General features: G+C 39.8%; 2 protein-coding genes across 5 annotated transcripts in view; one reads left to right on the top strand and one right to left on the bottom strand.

Moving 5' to 3' along the window:
- Positions 1-6,394: 6,394 nt before the first annotated feature.
- LOC122685901 (serine/arginine repetitive matrix protein 1-like) lies at positions 6,395-12,255 on the bottom strand. Its single transcript, XM_043890949.1, has 3 exons — positions 12,158-12,255; positions 7,584-9,824; positions 6,395-7,257 (listed from the first exon to the last, which is right to left on the bottom strand). Exons 1-2 carry the CDS (start codon positions 12,253-12,255, stop codon positions 8,675-8,677), a joined length of 1,248 nt encoding a protein of 415 aa, XP_043746884.1. The 3' UTR covers positions 6,395-7,257; positions 7,584-8,674.
- The window catches only part of KDM4C (lysine demethylase 4C), a 402,052-nt gene continuing 390,225 nt past the window's right edge, over positions 8,816-20,642 (top strand). For 2 of the 4 annotated variants that reach the window (XM_043891189.1, XM_043891191.1), the window contains exon 1: positions 8,816-8,945. The gene's annotated coding sequence lies outside the window, so the exon portion shown is untranslated. Of the gene's footprint in view, positions 8,946-9,280; positions 9,395-20,642 lie in introns of those variants that run through there. The other 2 variants (XM_043891188.1, XM_043891190.1) reach the window with 2 other exon arrangements.

Raw genomic sequence — 20,642 nt, 5'->3', positions numbered from 1 at the left:
GTATATTGTCACCCTACTTATTTAACATCTATGCAGAGTTCATCATATGAAATGCCAGATCACAAGCTGGAATCAAGATTTCCAGGAAAAATATCAACAACCTCAGATATGCAGACAATACTGCTCTAATGGAAGAAAGTGAAGAGGAACTAAAGAACCTCTTGATAAGGGTGAAGGAGGAGAGTGAAAAAGCTGGCTTGAAACTCAGCATTCGAAAAGCTAAGATCATGGCATCCAGTCCCATCACTTCATGGCAAATAGAAGGGGAAAAGGTGGAAGCAGTGACAGATTTTATTTTCTTGGGCTCCAGAATCACTGTGGACAGTGATTGCAGCCATGAAATTAAAAAACGATTGCTCCTGAAGAAAAGTTAACAACATATTGAAAAGCAGAGACATCACTTTGCCAACAAAGGTCCATATAGTCAAATCTATGGTTTTTCCAGTAGTCATGTACAGATGTGAGAGTTGGAGCATAAAGAAGGCTGAGCACTGAAGAATTGATTCTTCTGAATTATGGGGCTGGAGAAGACTCTTGAGAGTTTCTTAGACTTCAAGGAGATCAAACCAGTCAATCCTAAAGGAAATCAACCCTGAATATTCATTGGAAGAACTGATGCTGAAGCTGAATATCCAACACCTTGGCCACCTGATGCGAAGAGCTGACTCATTGGGAAAGACCCTGGTGCTGGGAAAGATGGAAGGCAAAAGGAGAAAGGGGCTTGAGGTTGAGATGGTTAGATAGCATCACCAACTCAATCAACATGAGTTTGAGCAAGCTCTGGGAGATAGTGGAGGACAGAGAAGCCTGGTGTGCTGCAGCCCACAGAGTGGCAAAGAGTCGGACACGACTTAGTGACTGAACAGCAACAATACTGTGAAAACCAGGGACTGTTAAAGCAACATTTTGTGGTCTCTTCCAAATTAATACACACATCTCATTTCTAAGATGCTAATTTCTATTATAATCAGAGACTATAAAAGTAGCAGTAGAATATCTGATGTCTCTCTCAATGAGAGGATCTTTTAAGTTTATGCCTGAGGGTGGAGGAATGCAGTACTCCTTAGTGATTCAGGATATCCTGTGAAATCACAAGTACTTTATGATCATTATGGAAGAGGTGTACTTAGACTGGGACCCTATCATGGTGCTAGTTAATATCCCCCTAAATTCCTCCCCTTTTACCACAGCGGATGTCTGTGTTGACTCTGGTACAAATCTCAACCCTTTTCAGGTTCACCCATCACAAGCTCACTACTAGCAGAACTTCTGTCTTCTCCTGGTCGGTTTTGACCACATTTTCCCACCACAGGGACTTCATGGGCCTAAAACTTTTCTTCTGCCTTTTATTTCTGGCTCCACCTGAGGCCCAGAAGCATCTTACCTGGCCTCTACCTGAAATATATGGCTTGTTCTATGGTTATTAAACCTATAAATCCTGACCTTTACCTTTTATCTTTAGTAATATGATTTTGATAATTACAAATAATGCTTCTCTTAACATGTATTTTGATCTATATATACATGCAGACTTAGGGGAGGAGGAATTGCTGGGTCACAGGGTAAGCATATGTTCAACTTTAGCAGGCAATGCCAGTTTTCCACAGTGGGAGTGAGCACTTGAAAAATATATAAACAAAAGTCTTTCAGTTAAAATTAACTTGTTGAAGATCCCCAAGCATTTTTTTTTTGGTAGAAACTTATGATGAGTCATAGATCAAATATGTACATGTATTTTTAAAAAAGCAGTATTTGTTTCTGCTTTTGTCAGGGACAATTTCTCCACCAAATAGAACATTTTGTTTGTATAATTCATACCAGAGTGCCATTTTCTAGGATATTTCAATAAAGCTTGAATGAGTGAATTAATAGTTCTTCTCCATAGATTGATTTAATAAATCAGATGCACTCCAATACACTAGAAATTATATGGTATTTAATGGCTAGATATAAGATAGACCTCTTACTCCACATAATTTTTTCTGGGGTTTACAATGTAAAACAATACACCTTCTTCCATTAAACCTCTGGCTTATACACTAAAGCAGTTGATTGACATGCACATGGTACTGTCATATGCTGTCAGAAATGGACCTGCTGCTTTCCTTATTAACCAGAAGTCATTTCAACAAACTTAAGAGAAAAAAGATTTTTAAATCACCCCTCTTTATATTTAAAAAAAATTAAAAGCACATACCTTGTTTTATTGTGCTTTGTAGATAATGCAGTTTTTACAAATTGAAGGTTTGTGGAAACTCTGCATTGAACAAGTCTATGGGTACCATTTTTCCAATAAAATTTGCTCCCTTTGTGTCCCTGTGTTGTGTGTTGGTAATTCTCACAATATTTTGAATTTTTTAATTTTTGTGTTTGTTATGATGATCTGTGATCAGTGATCTTTGATGTTACTGCTATAATTGTTTTGGGGCACCACAAACGACATCCCCATATAGGATGGCAAACAGTTGATAAATGTTGTGTGTGTTCTGACTACTTCACTGTCCTCTCTTCTCTCTCTCCTTGGGCCTCCCTACTTCCTGAGACAAAACACTGTTCAAATTAGACCAATTAATAACCCTACAATGGCCTTGAAATATTCAAGTGAAAGAAAGAACTGTGTGTCTCTTTAAATAAAAAATTAGAAATGACTAAGCTCAATGAGGAAGGCATGTAAAAAGCCAAGGTAGGCCAAAAGGTAGGACTCTCAAGCAAAGTAGTTAGCCAAGTTGTGAATGCGAAGAAGTTCTTGAAGGAAATTTAAAAGTGCTATGCTAGTGAATACACACATGATAAAGTGAAGCAGCGTTTTTGCTGATATGGAGAAAGTTTGAGTGGTCTGGAAGGAAGATCAAACCAGCCACAATATTCCCTTAAACCAGAGCCTAATCCAGAGCAAGTCCCCAACTCTCTTCAATTCCATGAAAGCTGAAGTGAGAAAGTTACAGTAGAAAAATTTGAAGCTAGCAGAGGTTGATTCATGAGGTTTAAGGAAAGAAGTCATCTCATAAAAGTACAAAGTGAAGCAGTAAGTGCTGATGGAGACACTGTAGCAAGTTACCCAGATCTAGCTAAGATGAAGGTGGTTACTCTAAACAACACATTTTCAAGGTAGATGAAACAGCCTTACAATGGAAAATGCCATCTAGACTTATATAGCTAATGAGCAGAAGTCAGTGGCTTGCTTCAAAGCTTTAAAGGAGAGAATGACTCCTTAGTAGGAGCTTAGGTGGCTGGTAACTTGAAGTTAAAGCCAATGCTCATTTACCATGTAGAAAATACTAGGGCCCTTAAGAATTATGCAAACTCTACTCTGCCTGTGCTCTATAAATGGAAAAAGAAAGCCTGGTTGGCAGCCTATCTGTTTACAAGATGGTTGACTAAATGTTTTAAGCCCAGTGTGGAGACCTACTGCTCAGAAAACAGATTACTTTCAAAATATTGTTGCTCATGGACAATGTACCTGAGCACCCAAGAGCTCTGATCCAGGTGTACAACAATATTAGTGTTGTTTTCATGCCTGCTGACATGACTTGTGTCCTACAGGACAGATGAAGGAGTCCCATGGATGAAGGAATCATTTTGACTTTCAAGTCTTATTATTTAAGAAATACATTTCATAAGCTATTGTGGTAATAGTTATCCTATGATGGATCTGGACAAAGTCCATCGAAAACCTTCTGGAAAAGATCAAGCATTCTAGATGCCATCAAGAATATTTGAGATTCATGGGAAGAGGTCAAAATAGCAACATTAAGGGAATTTGGAAGAATTTTATTCCACTCTTCATGGATGACTTTGAGAGGTTCAAGACTTCAGTGGAAGAAGGAACTGCAGGTGTAGGGGAAATAGTAAGGGAGCTAGAATTAGAAGTGGAGTCTGAAGATGTGGGTGAATTGCTGTATCTTCATGAAACTTGAATGGAGAAGGAGTCACTTCTTACAGATTAACAAAGAAAGTGGGTTGTGGAGATGGAATCTACTCTGGAGAAAGGTGCTGTGAAGATTGTTAAAATGACAACAAAGGATTTAGATTAGTACATGGTAAAGCAGTGGTAGCATTTGTGAGGATTGACTCTAATTTTGAAAGAAGTTCTACTGCGGGTAAAATGCTATCAAAGAACCTTGCATGCTACAGAGAAATTATTTGTGAAAGGAAGAATCATTTGATGTGGCAAAGTTTATTGTTGTCTTATTTAAAGGAATTGCCACAGCCACCCCAACCTTCAGCACTCACCACTCTGATCAGTCAGCAGCCATCAACATTGAGGCAAGACCTTCTACCAGTAAAAAATTTACAACTTACTAAAGGCTCAGATGATGGGTAGCATTTTTTAGCAATAAAGCATTTTTAAATTAAAGTCTGTACATTTTAAAGACATAATGACATTGCACACTTAATAGACTACAGTATAGTGTAAACATAACTTTTATATACACTAGGAAACCAAAAAATTCATTTGACTCACTTCATTGCAGGCTCTGGAACAGTCCCCACATTTTCTCCAAGGTACGCCTGTATATTGTTTGCTTGCAACTAAAAAGGGTTTGAAATATCAGTATATATAGAGCTGAGATATAATATGGTTGAGAAAGCTTAAAAAATTAAACTAACATAATTATTGTAATGGAGTATTACATTTCATAGTGAGTTACCGACAACCCTGATAAAACTACCCAAGTAAAGGAAACAAAAAAAGAGAGAAAACTCCTTCAGTTAGAGAGATTCATAAGGGTCAGTAGGACCAAAGGAAAAAGTAGCTCAGTCTCCTTTTCATTTGTTTTTCCCTTCACATTTTCCCCTTTCTAATCAGCAAAAAATTTCATTCAATAGGAAGGAGAAGGTTCAGAAGTTTTACCCTTTGTTTAGCCAGTTAAATCAACCTGGGTAGTCCATTCGTCAAAATGGGTAAGAAAATTGCTATAACAAATACACAAAAATTAAAAAAATATATAAAAATTAACATACTAAATATCTGAAAATCTTTAAATTTTAAATGTCACATATAAAATGCATAAACCAAACCATAAGCGTACAGCTTGATGTATTATACAATTATTATCATCCAGGCTAAAAAAAACAACATAAGCAGCACCCCAGAGGTTCCTTTCTCCTCCCCAATTGTTCCACCCCTTTCTTCTCAAAGGTAACCATTATTTTGACTTCTAACACCGTAGAATAGTTTTATCTACTTTTAAATGTTATAGAAACACATTTAAAACTAGATGGATGCTTAAAAGTAGAATACCTGCTGGAATAAGACAGCATGTATTCTTTTGGGTCTGGCTTCTTTCACTTACCATTTTATTTGTGAGATTTAGCCATTCTGTTATGGGTAGCAATAATTCATTTATTTTTATTGCTGTATAGTTTTCCATTGTAGAACTGTACTGACATTTATATCTCTACTTAACTGCTAATAGATTCTTGGGTCCCCGCTTAAGCCTCACAGGTAATGCTATAAAACTTTCTGTGTATGTGTTTGATGCATATGTATGTATATTTCTATTGGTGCTTCTGTTCCCCCACACTGTCACCAGTGTTTGTCCATTTTTATTTTTAGCCATTTTTGTGGATGCACATTGGTATCTCACTGGCTTTATTGTGTGTTCCATGAGAGGAAGGCCACTTCTGTCCTATTCATAGCTGTATCATTATCCAAAGCCTGTACAAATAACATAAAACAGTACAAATAGCAATAATAACAATAATACATAAGAAAAAGGATTGATTGAAACTAACAACTATATGTACTGAGTTTGCAACTTCGGTTTAGGTATGTAGTTTTATTTGGAAAAATGAATATTTAATTTTTTTATTGTGTTATGATTAGATGTCATAAAATAAGTTCCAATATTTTCCTTGATGTAAGAGAAAACATAAACTTCCTCATTTGTTCCCCCAGTACCCCACCTTAAGAAACACACACAGAACAGGAGTCCTAGGGAAAAAAATGACTCTCCCCCAAACTTTAATTTTATTCAAATATTTTAAAAGGAAAATTAAATATTTTAAGTGGTAATTTTAGGTCTTTCTTATATTAAGACATAATGGTATCCAAACTGATTGACTATTTAGCTTATACAGAGGTTTGACTCACTTCAGTGTCTATCCCCACATCCTTGGTCCCTGTATTCTTTTTGGCCATTTCGACTCAGACTGAAAAGCTTTGATAATGATGGGAAATTAGTGAGGTGTTTCAGTTGGGTGGAATCACGATCCAGTTCTTATTTTAGGAGGATAATTTTGACTTGCAGTACAGAAGATGGGTGGCAGGGGTACAGGATGGGTGGAGAATGCATTGGAAGCAGGGAGATCATTAGGAGACTTCTATAATAATCCTCGTAAGAGAAAAATTGATCTGAGCTTCAGAACACAGGACACAGAGAACAGCTACCAGGATTTCAAATTTTATTAGGTACTCACTATCATAGTCACTGTAACACTTAAAAAAATCATCTAAACATCTAGTCATTGGTTTGTTTGTATTGTACCTGTATAAGTAACAGACATGTATGTGATAATGATAAATAGAAACATTAATGAGTATTAGTTATTTAATACTTTATATTTTCAAAAGTCTAATGGACTTCAATATATTTAAAATTAGACTATATTATTTAGTAGTGTATCTATTTATCAATTTGTTGCATTATACATATTTTAAAAATTTACTAGTATTGTCTCTGAGGTGAACAGTAGTTTACATAAGCTTCAAGGAAAATCTATGTATCCAGTATACAAACTCCATCTTATTACAACTGGCATTTTTAATTTCACCCAAATAAATTAACCTACTATATGGCTAAAATTTTAATTTTTATTATAATTTACAATAGAGGTATTTCCGTATAATAAGGACACAACATTGTCTTCTGTGACATGAATCCAGTTGATTTTCTAGTAGGCTCAATTTCCAAAACTAAAGTGCTTAATATTAATACATTCACACAATGCTTTACAGCTTTTGAAGTGTTTTGACATTGTACATTACCTCCTTTAATGTTCAAAAATTCTCAAAATTAGCAAAGCTGGTATGTCACCCTCATTTTTCAGGTTAAAAAATAGCAGACTTGATTTACGGTGTTCAACAAATGTTATTTGTGCAATATTACCTGTCTGCAAATTGTGAATGGACTGGAATTCAGGTTTCCAGACTTTTAATTTTGGTGTACTAGGTTCCTAGTCCAGTGCAGCATATGGCTTCCAAGGACCCCGGTGTTTAGTAGCTGTTTCTTAATTTCAGTTCAGTTTTCATATCTGTAACAAGGAGATAATACCTATTCACTGCATGATTATAAAGATTAATTTCGTTAACATACGTGAAGCTTTTTAAACAAATGTCAAGTTCACAGTAAGCCCTAAATGACTGTTATTGTTTTAGCATATACAATTGACTTGCAAGGAAGGTTGTGATCCTCATAGTATACACAGTTGGAGAAATCTCAGCTGAGTTTACATGTTAGGGAAGTTCAGATGTGTACCTAGGTGAGTAATGGAGCCTAAGCCTTGTTTCTAATTTAATGACTAAATAAACGTGGTGACCCAATAATCCCATTAGCTTTACTTAATCACCCATATTTCACCTGTCTTTGCAGTGCTCCTTCCGGTGAGAAAAAAACTTCCAGGGTGCGGTAAATGCACCTGTTCAGATATTTTAAAAAGCAAAAACCAGTGGATTGTAGTAGAAAACGCAGCATATAAGACAGCCCAAGTGTGCTCAGAAGTGTAAGGTTCTGCCCAATCTTAGCTGAGACGTTAGGGGAAACGCCACAAGGGACCCAGCTGGAGTCTCTACAGGAAGTTAAAAAAAAAAAATTGTTCAGCTTTGCAAAACACCTGGTCTTTGGTAGTGCAAAGGCTTAATTAAGTAAGGTCTGTGTGGTTCTTCCGGACACCTTGGAAGGCAGAAGTACATAAGCTCAGAAGTAACAAGCTGTAGCAAGCTAGTTTAACTACTTTCTGAGGGGTCCGGAGGCACTTGAACTTGCTGTTACACTTCAGGCCATACTGCTGTCATCCCATGTTTTTGAGTGATCTCCAGTCCGAATTCCTATTGGGGTCACCTCGGGACTCTTCAACTCAAGAGCACACCTGCGCCGGGCGGGACTAGTTCCGCGTAGGTGACTGAATTACGGGACAGTTTGACTCCTCTCGGCTAATAACAAGCTTCTTGCTTGAGTTACTTGTTAAGGGGTTGGCAACCTTTAGCCCACTTGGGACCTCCCATGTCGGTCTAGAGGCTGAGAAGTCTCAGTCATAAAACACTGTCATTACTGCCCAGCAGCAAGCCGAGACATCCTAGCCAGGTTCCGCTGGGCATTGCGAGGCCCCACCCATGGCAACGCCACTCTGACGTCTGCGCGCCGGGGACCGCCATAGGCCCGCGTCGGAGCCCTGGGCGACGTGTGGCGCGTGGACTTCATCAAGTCCAACCCTGCGGGAACCCGGTACGCGCTCCCAGGCAAGGTTCTGTGCACCTGTCTCTTCCTTCTACTCAAGTATCTTCCCCTTCTGGGCAAAAGGGGACACGTTCCTCTCCAGAAAACACGAAGCGCGGCGGCAAGCGAGCCTAGCCTAAGAACTGTGAGAAAAATTAAGCCAAAGCAAGAAGGTGCTTGGCACCTTTAAGCTGTTTGGAAGTTCACGTGACCCACCAAGTGCCGGGCCCCAGCGGTCACGTGACGACGCGCGCGCCCTCGCGCAGGGAGAGCCGGCTGGCCTCGTGCGCGCGCCCTCGCCGCTGCCTCCCAGCCCTCGACGGGAGGGTGAGGAGTGGCGGAGTGATCGGGCGACTGGGGCCGGGTGCGCGTGCGCAGCGAACAGCTGTCACCCAGTGCGGAACAAGTCTTCCAAATTTCCCAAATCTCCCTGGGCCGGAGGCCACCGTTCTTCTTCTCATCTTCCTCCTCCTCGGGGTCGTGTCCTCGCCCCCTCCCGCGCGCCAGGTAACCGCTTTTCCGGAGTCCGGGGGATGGGGCCGGTGGGGGGAGGGGCCCGGGCGGTCTTCCCGGCACTGTCCCGTTCCGCGCGGGGCAGCAGGGGGTGCCGGCGTCTGGCAGAGCGGAGACGCCGGGCCGGAGACGCTCGGTCCGCGGACGCTGTGGCTGTCACGCTGAGAGAGAGTGGCCGGCCATGGTCGCAGGGCTGGGAAGCGGGAGCCAGTGACAGCCCAATCCGGCCCTCGCGGGGGTTCGGTCCCCGCGCTCGCCATTCTCCCGGGGACCGGAGTCGGGGTCGCGCTCCGTGGAGCAGAGGAGCGCGCGGTGGTTCGGCAATGCCGACTCCTTACCTTTTCCCTTCCAGCCCGGTCTGAGGCGGAGTCCGGGGAGGCCGGGCCTGGCGCGCCCCTCGGGGCCATTTCTTCCCTGGGACTATCTCGACCCGCGACGTGAGGGTGAGGGCTCCTCTCCAGACCACCTCTCCGCAGGCAGCTAACCCCTCTCCTGGGTTCGTCCTTAGTCCCTGCGGCTGTCCTTTTGGTTTTTCCGGAGTGGGGCCATTTCTTCCTGCAGTGCTTCTTGCCGTGATGCGGTGTAGACAGTGGGTGCTTAATAAATATAAGTCGGATCGGGTCGCGTGGAATGTTAGGCATGGCACGTGGCGCGGGGTGGGAATGTGAAGAAAGGGCCAGGTAGGCTGGGGCTCCCGGCTCGAGCTTGGGGTTTTCCTCTGGGCTCAGCCAATGAAACCAGCGGGGCTCGATTCGGATGCTTTCCGGGTGAACTCGGAGCCAGTCTTCCCTTGAGCTGCAACCTCGCACGTCTGCACGGTCTGGCTTTGGTTGTGGGCGATGCCTGGGAGGTTTTTTGTCTGGTTCCAACCCCCTAGAGAAGAGGGGACAAACTTTTTTTTTTTTTTTTTTAAAGCAGTTGGCAAATTACCCTGCGGGATGATTTATCAACTGCTGCCTCGGAAGTATAGGTTAAAAGTTGCAGTCGTTCCACCCTTATCCTCTTGGAAGTTTCTTTGTAGGGTTGGTCCACCTACGTTCAGACCAAACTTTGCTCCATTTCACCCACTTGAATTTGCAGTATTTTTTTTTTTTTTAATCTCAGGAAACTCAGCTTCACTGTTTCTTTGGCAACAGTTACAAATAGTCTACTTTCAAAATGTCGTGGTTGAAAATTAGTGGCTTTAAATCTTAAAGGTCCATTTTTACTTTGTAGCACTCAATTCTTTTTGATCTTTAGTCAAGTTCTCCCACCTTGCCAGTCCTCTCCCAACCCCCCAGGCTTTGCTTTGGAATGTATTTCACGGTAATTCGGGTTTTTAAGGCCCTCTTTCTTCCAGTTTAAGGTGCTATGAAAAGTTTGCACATAAGAACACCCTTACGAAGTTGACAGTACAATTTAAATAGAGTTGTTTCATTTTATTAACGGACTATAATCTGTTGCTTTTGTAAAGTTAAAAACATATTTTAAACATTGCAAGTACACAGATGCTTACGAGGTACATTCCAGTGCTGTCAGTAACATTCTGTGAGAATGCAGATTTTAAGAGACTGGGAACAGGTACTTAATTTTAAAATTTCTTAGACTTAAAATTTCAATTTAAGGACGAAAATCTGGTATATTGAGTTCTCTTCTAGACATCTTAATCACCCAGGAGTAGGTTAAGTGTCCCTGGGGCACAGTCTGAATTCTTTGCTTTTCTCATTGCTTTGTAATTGCTTGCTGACTGACTTTTCTGCTCTAGTAGAAAGTTACAGTCTGAGCACAGGTTTTGTGTATGATTGAATGTATTTGTATTTTCTTTGTTCTGTTTCCAGCAGTTTGCCATAGTGCCCCAGGTGCTCCAGATACCCTCTTTCTTAATAAAAGCTTTATTGAGATATAATTCACATACTATGAAATCCAACTATTTAAAAGTGGATTTTTTTCCCCTTGGTTTTTAGTATATGCATAGAATTGAGCAACTATTAGCACAATCCATTTTAGACCCCCTTTTAAAAAAAAATCACCTCAGAATTCGTTTCCAGTTAGCAGTTACTGTCCATTTCTTCCAAATCCAGCCTCCGCCCCAGCCCCAAGGCAGTGACTTTTCTGCCTTGTGTCTCAATGACTTGCCTATTCTGGACTTTACATATAAATGTTAGCATATAGTACTTGGTCTTTTGTGGCTAGATGTTTTTCACTTAGCCTAATATTTTCAAAGTTCATCCATGTTACAGCATGTTTCAATACTTTATTCATTTTTATGGCTAATATTCCATTGTATGGCTGTGTCACATTTTTTCTGTTCATTGGTTGATGGACATTTAGATTGTTTCTAGATTTTGTCTGTTATAAATAATGCTGTGAACATCCACCAACTGGTTTTTGTATGTATGCATTTAAAAAAAATTTTTGTTATTTTACTCTTGAGTATATAGCTAGTAGTGGAATTGCTGGACTAAACATTTTCTCTTGAATGAGTGAATGAGCAAGTAGGGATAGTAGTATTGAGAGATGCTTTCTCTAAGCCTTTGAGGGTCCTATTTTGACTCTTTCCTGTACTACCAAGGAAAGACCACTTCTTAGAGGCAGAATTCTCTGTGTGTGGCATTGTCCTGGGTTTAGTGCTATGTTTTTCTTGTCGTTAAGATTGTCCCTTTCTGTTAGCCCAGTGTTTTTTTTTTGCATGTAATAGTCATAATGATTATTTACTTGATACTGATGTATTTATTGTATGTTTATTAGAGATATGATAAAATATGTATATTCCATGCTCTTTAAACTCAGTGACTGATGCAGGGCTTTCAATCTTTTAAGGTTTGTATTTTCTTTTTTTGATAATATGAATATTTAATGCTTCTCTCCCTACCTTCATCTCTTTTCTTTTCTATAGACCCAACCCTTTTTCATTTCTATGTGAGTTTCTTGGGAGCTGTGACATAGTTAAAGTCACTGTATTTTCTTTATCTTTACCAATCCAGAAGGTTTTATGGAGCCTAAAGGATAAATTTAAAATCCTGGATTATTATCTTTTTCTCCCTGCAGCTTCACCCACCTCTCCACTCCCCAGGATTCCCCTGTGCCCCTTACCCCTTATACCCTTTGGGAGAAGATACCGGTCCTCCAAGTCCACACTTGTAGGGCCTAATCCTTTCCCTGCCTGAGTGATTGTGACAGTCACTTTGAGAAGTCTATCTGCTTTGCTTCTCTTTCAGTGGCCTCACATCTTCTTTCCCCAAGGATCACATTCTCTCAGCTCGCCGCAGGCTTTGCCCAGCCGGTCTCCTCCCTCTCCACAGTTCCTTGGCTGGCTGGGGCTCATGTTCCCTCTGCTTCTGCTGCTACTGTAACAGCCTGTGTTCTTTGTCTTCTTAACTGCATCTTATCCTTCAGATAGCTCAGCTCATTTGTCCCTTTAAGTTAGTCTTTCTTCAATCCCATACCAGTCATAGCGGAGTTCTGTAACCTCATTTATAGACTTAAACAATTAGACCATTAGTTGTGTATCACTCTATTTTCTATCCCCATGTATGTACAGAAAAAGTTGCACGTGAAATATTGAAAGTGGTTACTTCTGGGCAATGGGAGTATGGTTAATTTGTCTTCTTTGTGTACATGTGCATCTTTGGATTTTTCTCCTATGTATCAGTAGGACCTTTATGAACAAAAGAAACCAAACCCATGTTTTTAAGAAAATCTGTTCTCTAATAAACTATGTTTATTATTAGACTTTAGAGGGAAAAGAAAAATCATCAGTAATTGCCATTTTAACTTTTTTTTTTAAATAACCTCTATGAGATTTTACTATAGCTTTTCAACATAGAACTTTTATTACATTTTGATTCTTTCTATATCTAGGGACATTTAGGAATTGGTGAAGTTGCCTGGGGATGATCTTCCCTAGAAGATTGAAGTTAAACTGATTCTTATGAACAGAATCTAGCATCTGTTTGAATATGAGAGCTAAGTTTGTGTTAAATAACTCATTTTCCTTTTTTCCCCGGAGAAATGCCCTTAATTATACATTTGTATGTTTCATAGTAGTTTTTCCTTGCAGAATTGCTTATTATTTGTGCCATTTGCCCTATTTTTGCTGGATGGTTTATTTTGCCTAGGAGTGGGTACTTGTCTTCAATAGATAACATGTATTATGTGCCATGCACTGTGTTAGATAATGGACATATTGTAAACACAGTAGACAAATGATTCCTTACTAATTCATGAAAGAGGATTATTTTGGATGTGATTCTTTAGTTACATTGTTGCTCTATGTTTTCAGATACACAGTGGCCTCAACTACTGTGGTTTTTAGGAATTACTCTTCCATAGAAACTTTAAAACTTTTAAAATTTAATTTTTGCTTTATATTGGATGAGCTTGGGCAAACTCTGGGAGATAGTGAGGGACAGGGAGGCCTGGCGTGCTTGGAGTCCATGGGGTCACAAAGAGTTGGACATGACTTGTTGACTGACAGTAACAATAAATAGTTGGTTTACAATGTTGTGCTAGTTTCAGATGTACAGCAAAATGATTCAGTTATATATATTTATTCTTTATCAGATTATCTTCACATGTAGGTTATTACTGACTGTTGAGTAGAGTTCTCTGTGCTATACAGTCATATTCGTACGTGCTCAATCGTGTCCGACTCTTTGCAACTGTGTGGGCTGTAGCCCACCAGGCCCCTCTGTCCATGGAACTCTCCAGTCAAGAATACTGGAGTGGCTGGCATTTCCTACTCCAGCAGAACTTCCTGACCGAGGGATTGAACCCACGTCTCTTATGTCTTCTGCATTGGAAGGCAGATTGTTTACCACTGTGCCACCCGGGAGACCCTTAAGTCCTTGTTGATTATCTAGTTGATGTATAATAGTGCATGTATGTTAATCCTAACCTCTTAATTCCCCTCCCCCCCCCCCCCCCCCCCCACTTTTCACCTTTATAAGTTTGTTTTCTGAGGCTGTGAGTCTTTAAAGTATATTCTAGATTCTTCTAGTTTGTATTATAAGTTACTGTAGGAAAATAAGGAGCAGAATAATGTATCCTCAAATCCCTTTTGGTGATGACTTCATTTTTTTATATTTCTGTCCAGTTTTAGTTGTTAATTTGGCATCTCTATTTGTTAACGGTAACAGGCCGAACTGTGATCAGTGATCTTTTCTCTTAGCTCTGCTCCTCTGAGTTTTTCATCCTTTGCCCCACATTTTAGCGGTAACTTTGGAAACCTGAGAGTTATTCCAGACACCTCATGGCTTACTCCTTGCTTTTTTTTTTTTTTTCTCAGTCCTTGCTTTTGTACCATCACCAAACCTTGTCACTTCTGCTTAGATCAGTCTTCTAGGGTCTAAATGGTACCATTTCTGTATTCATTCCAGCTCCCTTGATATCTGTTCTCTACTCAGTTATCTTTTAAAATGCAAATTGTATCATTCTAATAGCCCTCAGGACATTTAAAATTCCTGCATTATCTCTTCCTACTCCAAGCTCCTCCCTAAGCCTTATTTAGAGGTTCTGCCTTTCTACCCACTAGCTTTTCATTTCCTCAATCTATACAGGCCCTTGCGGAAAGTGCCATTTTCTTATTTTAAAGGTTTAATTAATTAATCATTTTGGCTGTGGTGAGTGTTTGTTGCTGCACGTGGGCTTTCTCTGGTTGCAGAAGGTGGGAGCTCCTCTTCGTTGTGGTTGTGTGGGCTTCTCATTGGGGTGGCTTCTCGTTACAGAGCACAGGCTATAGGCCCACGGGTTTCAGTAGTCGTGGTGCAGTCTTAGTTGCCCTGCAGCATGTGGGATCTTTCCAGACTAGGGATTCAACTGATGTCCCTTGCATTGCAAGGCAGATTCTTATCTGCTGCACCACCGGGGAAGTCCCCGACAGAGCCATTTTCTGCCAGGCAGATTTTTCCTTCCCATTTCTTTTCCAAATACATCTTTCTGGTCTGCTTGAGTGCAGTTTGTTAGACAATCCTGACCAGTCACCCTACCTCTTCCTCAATCTAAATCAGCTTCCCTAATGACAAGCAATCTTAATTTACTTAACTATTTCCTTCCATAACATCTAGCAGTATATAATTTTATATTTATGTAATTATTTGATAATTTGTTTCTAAACTGAAAGAATTCTACAAGGGCAGGGACCAGGTATTTTTATTTCACTTATATCACACCAGCACTTTGTTGTCTCACAGGCATTATAGTACAGGTGCTCAGTAAGCCTTTGTTATACAAATTAATGGTATTTACATATATGACAAGATTCAGGAAATTAAAATCAGGCACACGGGAGGAAATACATTTTACCCATCCTGACCCCCTCCCCACATGTAAAACTGAAACAAAAATTTCACAGAACAATACTTTGCCACCTGTACTGTATTCTGATATTTTCTGCTGTTCTGTTTCACATGTTATAAAAATACTGATAGATATCATCTACTAGCTCAGGTAGGCCTGCAGACTGCAATTTGAGTAGCAGAAGTTTAAGGCAATCCTAGGGAAATACTTCATTTCCATTAGCCCCTCCCCACCTTTGAAACACAATTAAGTATTTTCTCGGTCTTGTCTGATGAAGGGTAGCTTTAAATACTACCTCCCAACCCCCTCCGCACATTTAAAATTAGCTGTTGCTGAAAGCTAGTTTTTCTTAGAAGTTCTGGTCTCCCTCATTCTCAGAGGAGGGTTGCTTAAGGTCAGATTAAGAACAATCTACACCTGATTTACTTAGGTCTTCTCTTCCAAGTTTTTCTGGGCCACTAATAGCCAGCACTCTTTCACCCTGCTTCCCTGAGCTCATTAGAGGTGTGTTTTAAAGCTGACTGCTCATCAATTTTGTTCTCTGAATTTTTCACAAACCAACAAAAAAAGATTCCAGAAATGAAAACACAGAGATCAAGGCAAACCAGTAAATATTTGTGAATGTATGAATTAAGGAGCCTGGCTGGGCTCGCATTCAGCGTATCACTAGTGCTGATTCCTAGGGCTGTGATTCTCGTTTGCTCACTTTTCAAAACTGTGCGGAAAAGGCTTGGTGCTGTTTAGCTCCACCATGAAATACTGATCTCCACTCTGTTTTGCTAACTACATATTGGAAATAACCTAAGTGCCAAGCACAGAGATATTTTAACTGAACTCTATGCTGTGACAACACTTTTGGGGGATTTCATATTCCTGTTCTCATTTTCAGCATTGCAGGTTCAGGAATCTGAACTTTTCCCAGTGATCCAGAGTATGTCAGGCATTGGAGGACTAAAGTCCTCAGTGTCACTCCCTTATCAAACTCACAAGAACCAGAAGTCAAACCCAAGATATACATGTTCTTTGTTCTTCAGGGCTCTTTCTAGAAAGTCTGGCCTGTGGGAAACACATTATTTGAAGACAGGCAGGTCCTGAAGGTGGATGTGGCAAGGAGGCATCATCTGGTTGGGGTATTTTCTACCCGTTGGGCTTCTCTTGACCCTTAGAAGTACTCACTTCTGTTCATCAGAACATTCTTCCTGCAGGTCCATTTTTCCTGTTGAAGGAGGTTAAAGAAGAAAGCAAATTCCTTCACTTTGGCTCTCTTTTTATCTCCATCTTGAAACTCTTTTTTTCCACTAGACATTTAACTTCTGAGGACATCCCTTTGTTTTTCTGATTGGATGTCAGTCTCATTGCTTTGATTCTGTTTAGGGAGTCCATCAAGTACTCAGCAAGGTCACAGGCATCCCTTTGACTGGTACTATTGAGGCTTATTTTTTTCCCCTTGCTGGTAGCATATCTTTTTTTTTTTTTTTTTGCTGGTAGCATATCTTATTCATTTTGCTTTTATTTAATTTTCAAAAGGAAGCCTTATCTAAAATTTGGCCACTTTACTGAGAACTCTCAGTCTACAACATTCAGGCAGCTCTCATTTAACAGGAAGAATCAGGCTCTGAGATAGGGAAATTCATTTTTCATGCCTTTTTGATAACTTATTTGTTTTTTTATTTTAAAAAATTATTATTTATATTCATATGTGTTAAATATTTATTATTTGAACAATAATGCAGTACAAGATATACAACAGTGTATAAAATTAAGAAGGTATAAATGGGTAGAATGTACATATTTTCACCTTTGGCCATCAGATAGGCAGTTTCTTTTTATTGGTTAACCATCGTTATAATTGTTTCTTTTAGGGCTTTTTAGACATAGTCTGTATATTCTTTGTAAGATATTCTATACAACCGTATGGGGCTTCCCAGGTGGCTCAGTAGGTAAAGGATCTACCTGCAGTGCAGAAGACGAAGGAGATGCAGGTTCGATCCCTGGGTCAGGAAGATCTCCTGGAGGAGGGCTTGGCAACCCGCTACAGTATTCTTGCCTGGGAAATCCCGTGGACAGAGGACCTGGTGGGTTACAGTCCATGGGGTTACAGAGAGTCAGACACAACTTGGCGACTAAATAATATAAGCATATATGCATTTGTATATCTTTTAATACAGATGGAAGTATCTATGCTTATTGTTTTGAATATTTTTCTTTTCATTTAACTGTGTACCTTGGATGTGACCATTCCCTCCCACCCAGTTTTATTAAGATATGATTGACATACAGCACTGTATAAATTTAAGGTGTACAGCATAATGATTTGACTTAAGAGACATCATGAAATGATTACAACTGTAAGTTTAGTGAACATCTGTCATCATTTCATATTGATACAATATGAAAGAAATAGAAAAAGAATTTTCCCTGTGGTGAGACTTAGGATTTACTCCCTTATCCACTTTCTTATACAATGTATATCAGTGTTAATTATCTTTATCATGTTGTATGTAATATCCCTAGTACTTATTTATCTTGTAACTGAAAACTTGTACCTTTTGACTATTTTCATCTAATTTCCCCTGTCCATCCCCTTGGAAGAGATTTTAAAAACATGAGTATATATGTTATTGTTCAGTTGCCTAGTTGTGTCCTACTTTTTGGGACCCCATGAACTGCAGCACACCAGGCCTCTCTGTTCCTCACCATCTCCTGAAGTTTGCCCAAGTTCGTGTCCATTGCATTGGTGATGCCATCCAGCCATCTCATCCTCTGACACCCTCTTGTCCTTTTGCCCTCAATCTTTCCCAGCATCAGGAACTTTTCCAGTGAGTTGACTATTGGCATCAGATGACCAAAATATTGGAGCTTCAGCTTCAGCATCAGTCCTTCCAATGAAAGTATTCAGTGTTGATTTCCTTTAAGATTTACTGGTTTGATCTCCTTGCTGTCCACGGGACTCTTAGAAGTCTTCTCCAGCTCCACAGTTCGAAGGCATCAATTCTTTGGCGTTCTGTCTTCTTTATGATCCAGCTCCACAAACGTACATGACCACTGGGAAGACCACAGCCTTGACTATATGGACTTTTGTTGGCAGAGTCATGTTTCTGCTTTTCAACACACTGTCTAGGTTTGTCATAGCTTTCCTGCTGAGAAGCAATCGTCTTCTGATTTCATGGCTACAGTCACCATCTGTGGTGATTTTAGAGCCCTAGAAGAGGAAATCTGTCACTACTTCCACCTTTTCTCCTTCTATGAATATGTATAGAGCTGCTTTTTTAAAATGATTATATATAAAATGATTATATATAAAATGATATATTGCATTTTATAATGATAATTGTATGTATGATGATTTATTTAATCAGTGCAGTATTGAAAGTCATGTAGGTTCTTATATAGTGATCTATTTATGTATCATTACCTCAGTTTTTTTAAAAAAAACTTATTTATTTGGCTCTGTTGGGTCTCAGTTGCATCATACAGGATCTTTCCTTGTGGCGCATGGACTCTAGATGTGGCTCGCGGGCTTAGTTACCGTTTGGCATGTGGGAATCTTAGTTCCCGGATCAGAGATTGAACTTGTGTCCCCTCCATTACAAGGCAGATTCTTAACCACTGGACCACCAGGGAAGTCCCACATCAATGTTTTAGTTGTCATAGCTTTATAATATATATATATATAAGAATCAGATTTTACAGAATATTTTTAAAAATTAATTTTATTTCTTTATTTATGACTACACTGAGTCTTTGTTGCTGCTTGGACTTTCCTCTAGTTTTGACAAGTGGGGGCTACTCTGACTGAGGTGCTCAGGGTTCTCATTGTTGTGGCTTCTCTTATGAAAGAATTGATGCTTTTGAATTTTGATGCTGGAGAAGGCTCTAGAGAGAGAGTCCAAGGCTCCCTTGGACTTCCAAGGAGATCAAACCAGTCAGTCCTAAAGGAAATCAACCCTGAATATTCATTGGAAGAACTGATGCTGAAGCTGAATATCCAACACTTTGGCCACCTGGTGTGAAGAGCTGACTCATTGGGAAAGACCCTGATGCTGGGAAAGATGGAAGGCCAAAGGAGAAGAGGGCGGCAGAGGATGAGAGGGTTGGATAGCATCCCCAACTCAATGGACATGAGTTTGAGCAAACTCTGGGAGATAGTGAAGGACAGGGAAGTCTGGCGTGTTGCAGCCCATGGAGTGGCAGAGAGTCGGACATGACTTAGCCATTGAACAACAAAATTACCCATTTTAGACTTGTGTCTTAAGGATTTTAAAGCTTGTCTCCCCCACCCCCTGCATTGCGATCAGGAACAGTTTAAGTAACATTGGGTTATGTTTCTTAAAAATTGAGCATAATTCTGTGAAACCATCTGGGCTTGGTGTTTCAGATTCATTCTTAATTTAGTGGGCTTTGGTTTGTTTGTTTGTTTTTGTGGTAGCAGGAGAGCTGAATAAAGACATCAGTTATGTTTCAGGTCTGAGTCTGGGGTATACTAAATGTGCAATCATTGTACCTACTTGCTGTTGGGCTTTAGGATAGGGATTTCTGTTTCTGAGCCTTAGTCTCACAGTTTCACAGAAAACTTTAAAGAATGGAAATGAGTTACTGTATGTAAAAAGCTAGTAAAGAACCAAAAAATGCAGGACTTTTTTTATTTTTCCTTTTAAAGGTTCATTTTAATAAGACAGTGGTATTTAGAGAGTTGTCAGTGAGCATAGTTCTCAGTATCATACTGTTGAGAAGCAGATAGACTGTGCCTCCCCCGGAAGACCAGGCAAATGGAGAAAGACTGGGCACATGGAGACATTTGTTTTGCTGTTAAACAACAGAAATTATGAGTCCAACAACCAAAGGTGGCCCAACTGAAGTTCTTTTTTTGTGAACATTAATGAAGGTTTGGCCTTATTTATTTATTAAACCATATTTTATAATCAGTAAGAAGCATTGGGTAGCAGATTATGATTTTTTTCTTTGTGCTTGTATCATGATTGTGTTTATTATGATTTAAACATTTGTTATCTTGAAAATTAAACTCATCTAAGACACATGGAAAATATTTTTAGATGCATTCGCATGTCAAGGCAGCCCTGTACTGGTATCAAGATTAAGAGAATAAATGATTGATAAATATCTGGGCAAGGTACTGTGCCAAACCTGGCGTATAGGATGAAGATCTAGCAAATCCTTCTCCATAAAGGTTGATCTTTTGGATGGGAGTTGCTCCAAAATGTGCAGATTACCATAACTGTTTACGGTAGTGTTTCTTTTGCTCATTAACAAATGAAACAAGCAAGGACCAGCAGGTTACTGTTTCTGATGTTTTCCAAACTGTTCTCTTCCACCCCCAGCATAGCCGATATTTCATGTGGCTTATGCGATTGTGAGTCTTACGGAGTGTAATTTCAAAGTTTGCATGTGAATATA

Source organism: Cervus elaphus, chromosome 29, assembly GCF_910594005.1.
Source record: "Cervus elaphus chromosome 29, mCerEla1.1, whole genome shotgun sequence".
Lineage (NCBI taxonomy): Eukaryota > Metazoa > Chordata > Mammalia > Artiodactyla > Cervidae > Cervus > Cervus elaphus.
The sequence above is the reverse complement of the archived record's forward strand: the minus strand, read 5'-3'. Positions and strand labels throughout refer to the sequence as shown.

Excerpts from the sequence above, each read along its gene's own strand:
- LOC122685901 (XM_043890949.1), bottom strand. The coding sequence starts at position 12,255 with ATGAGCCCCAGCCAGCCAAGGAACTGTGGAGAGGGAGGAGACCGGCTG. Across the intron at positions 9,825-12,157 it reads GATCCTTGGGGAAAGAAGAT|GGGGTTGGAACCAGACAAAA; the intron begins GTGAGGCCACTG and ends CCTCTTCTCTAG.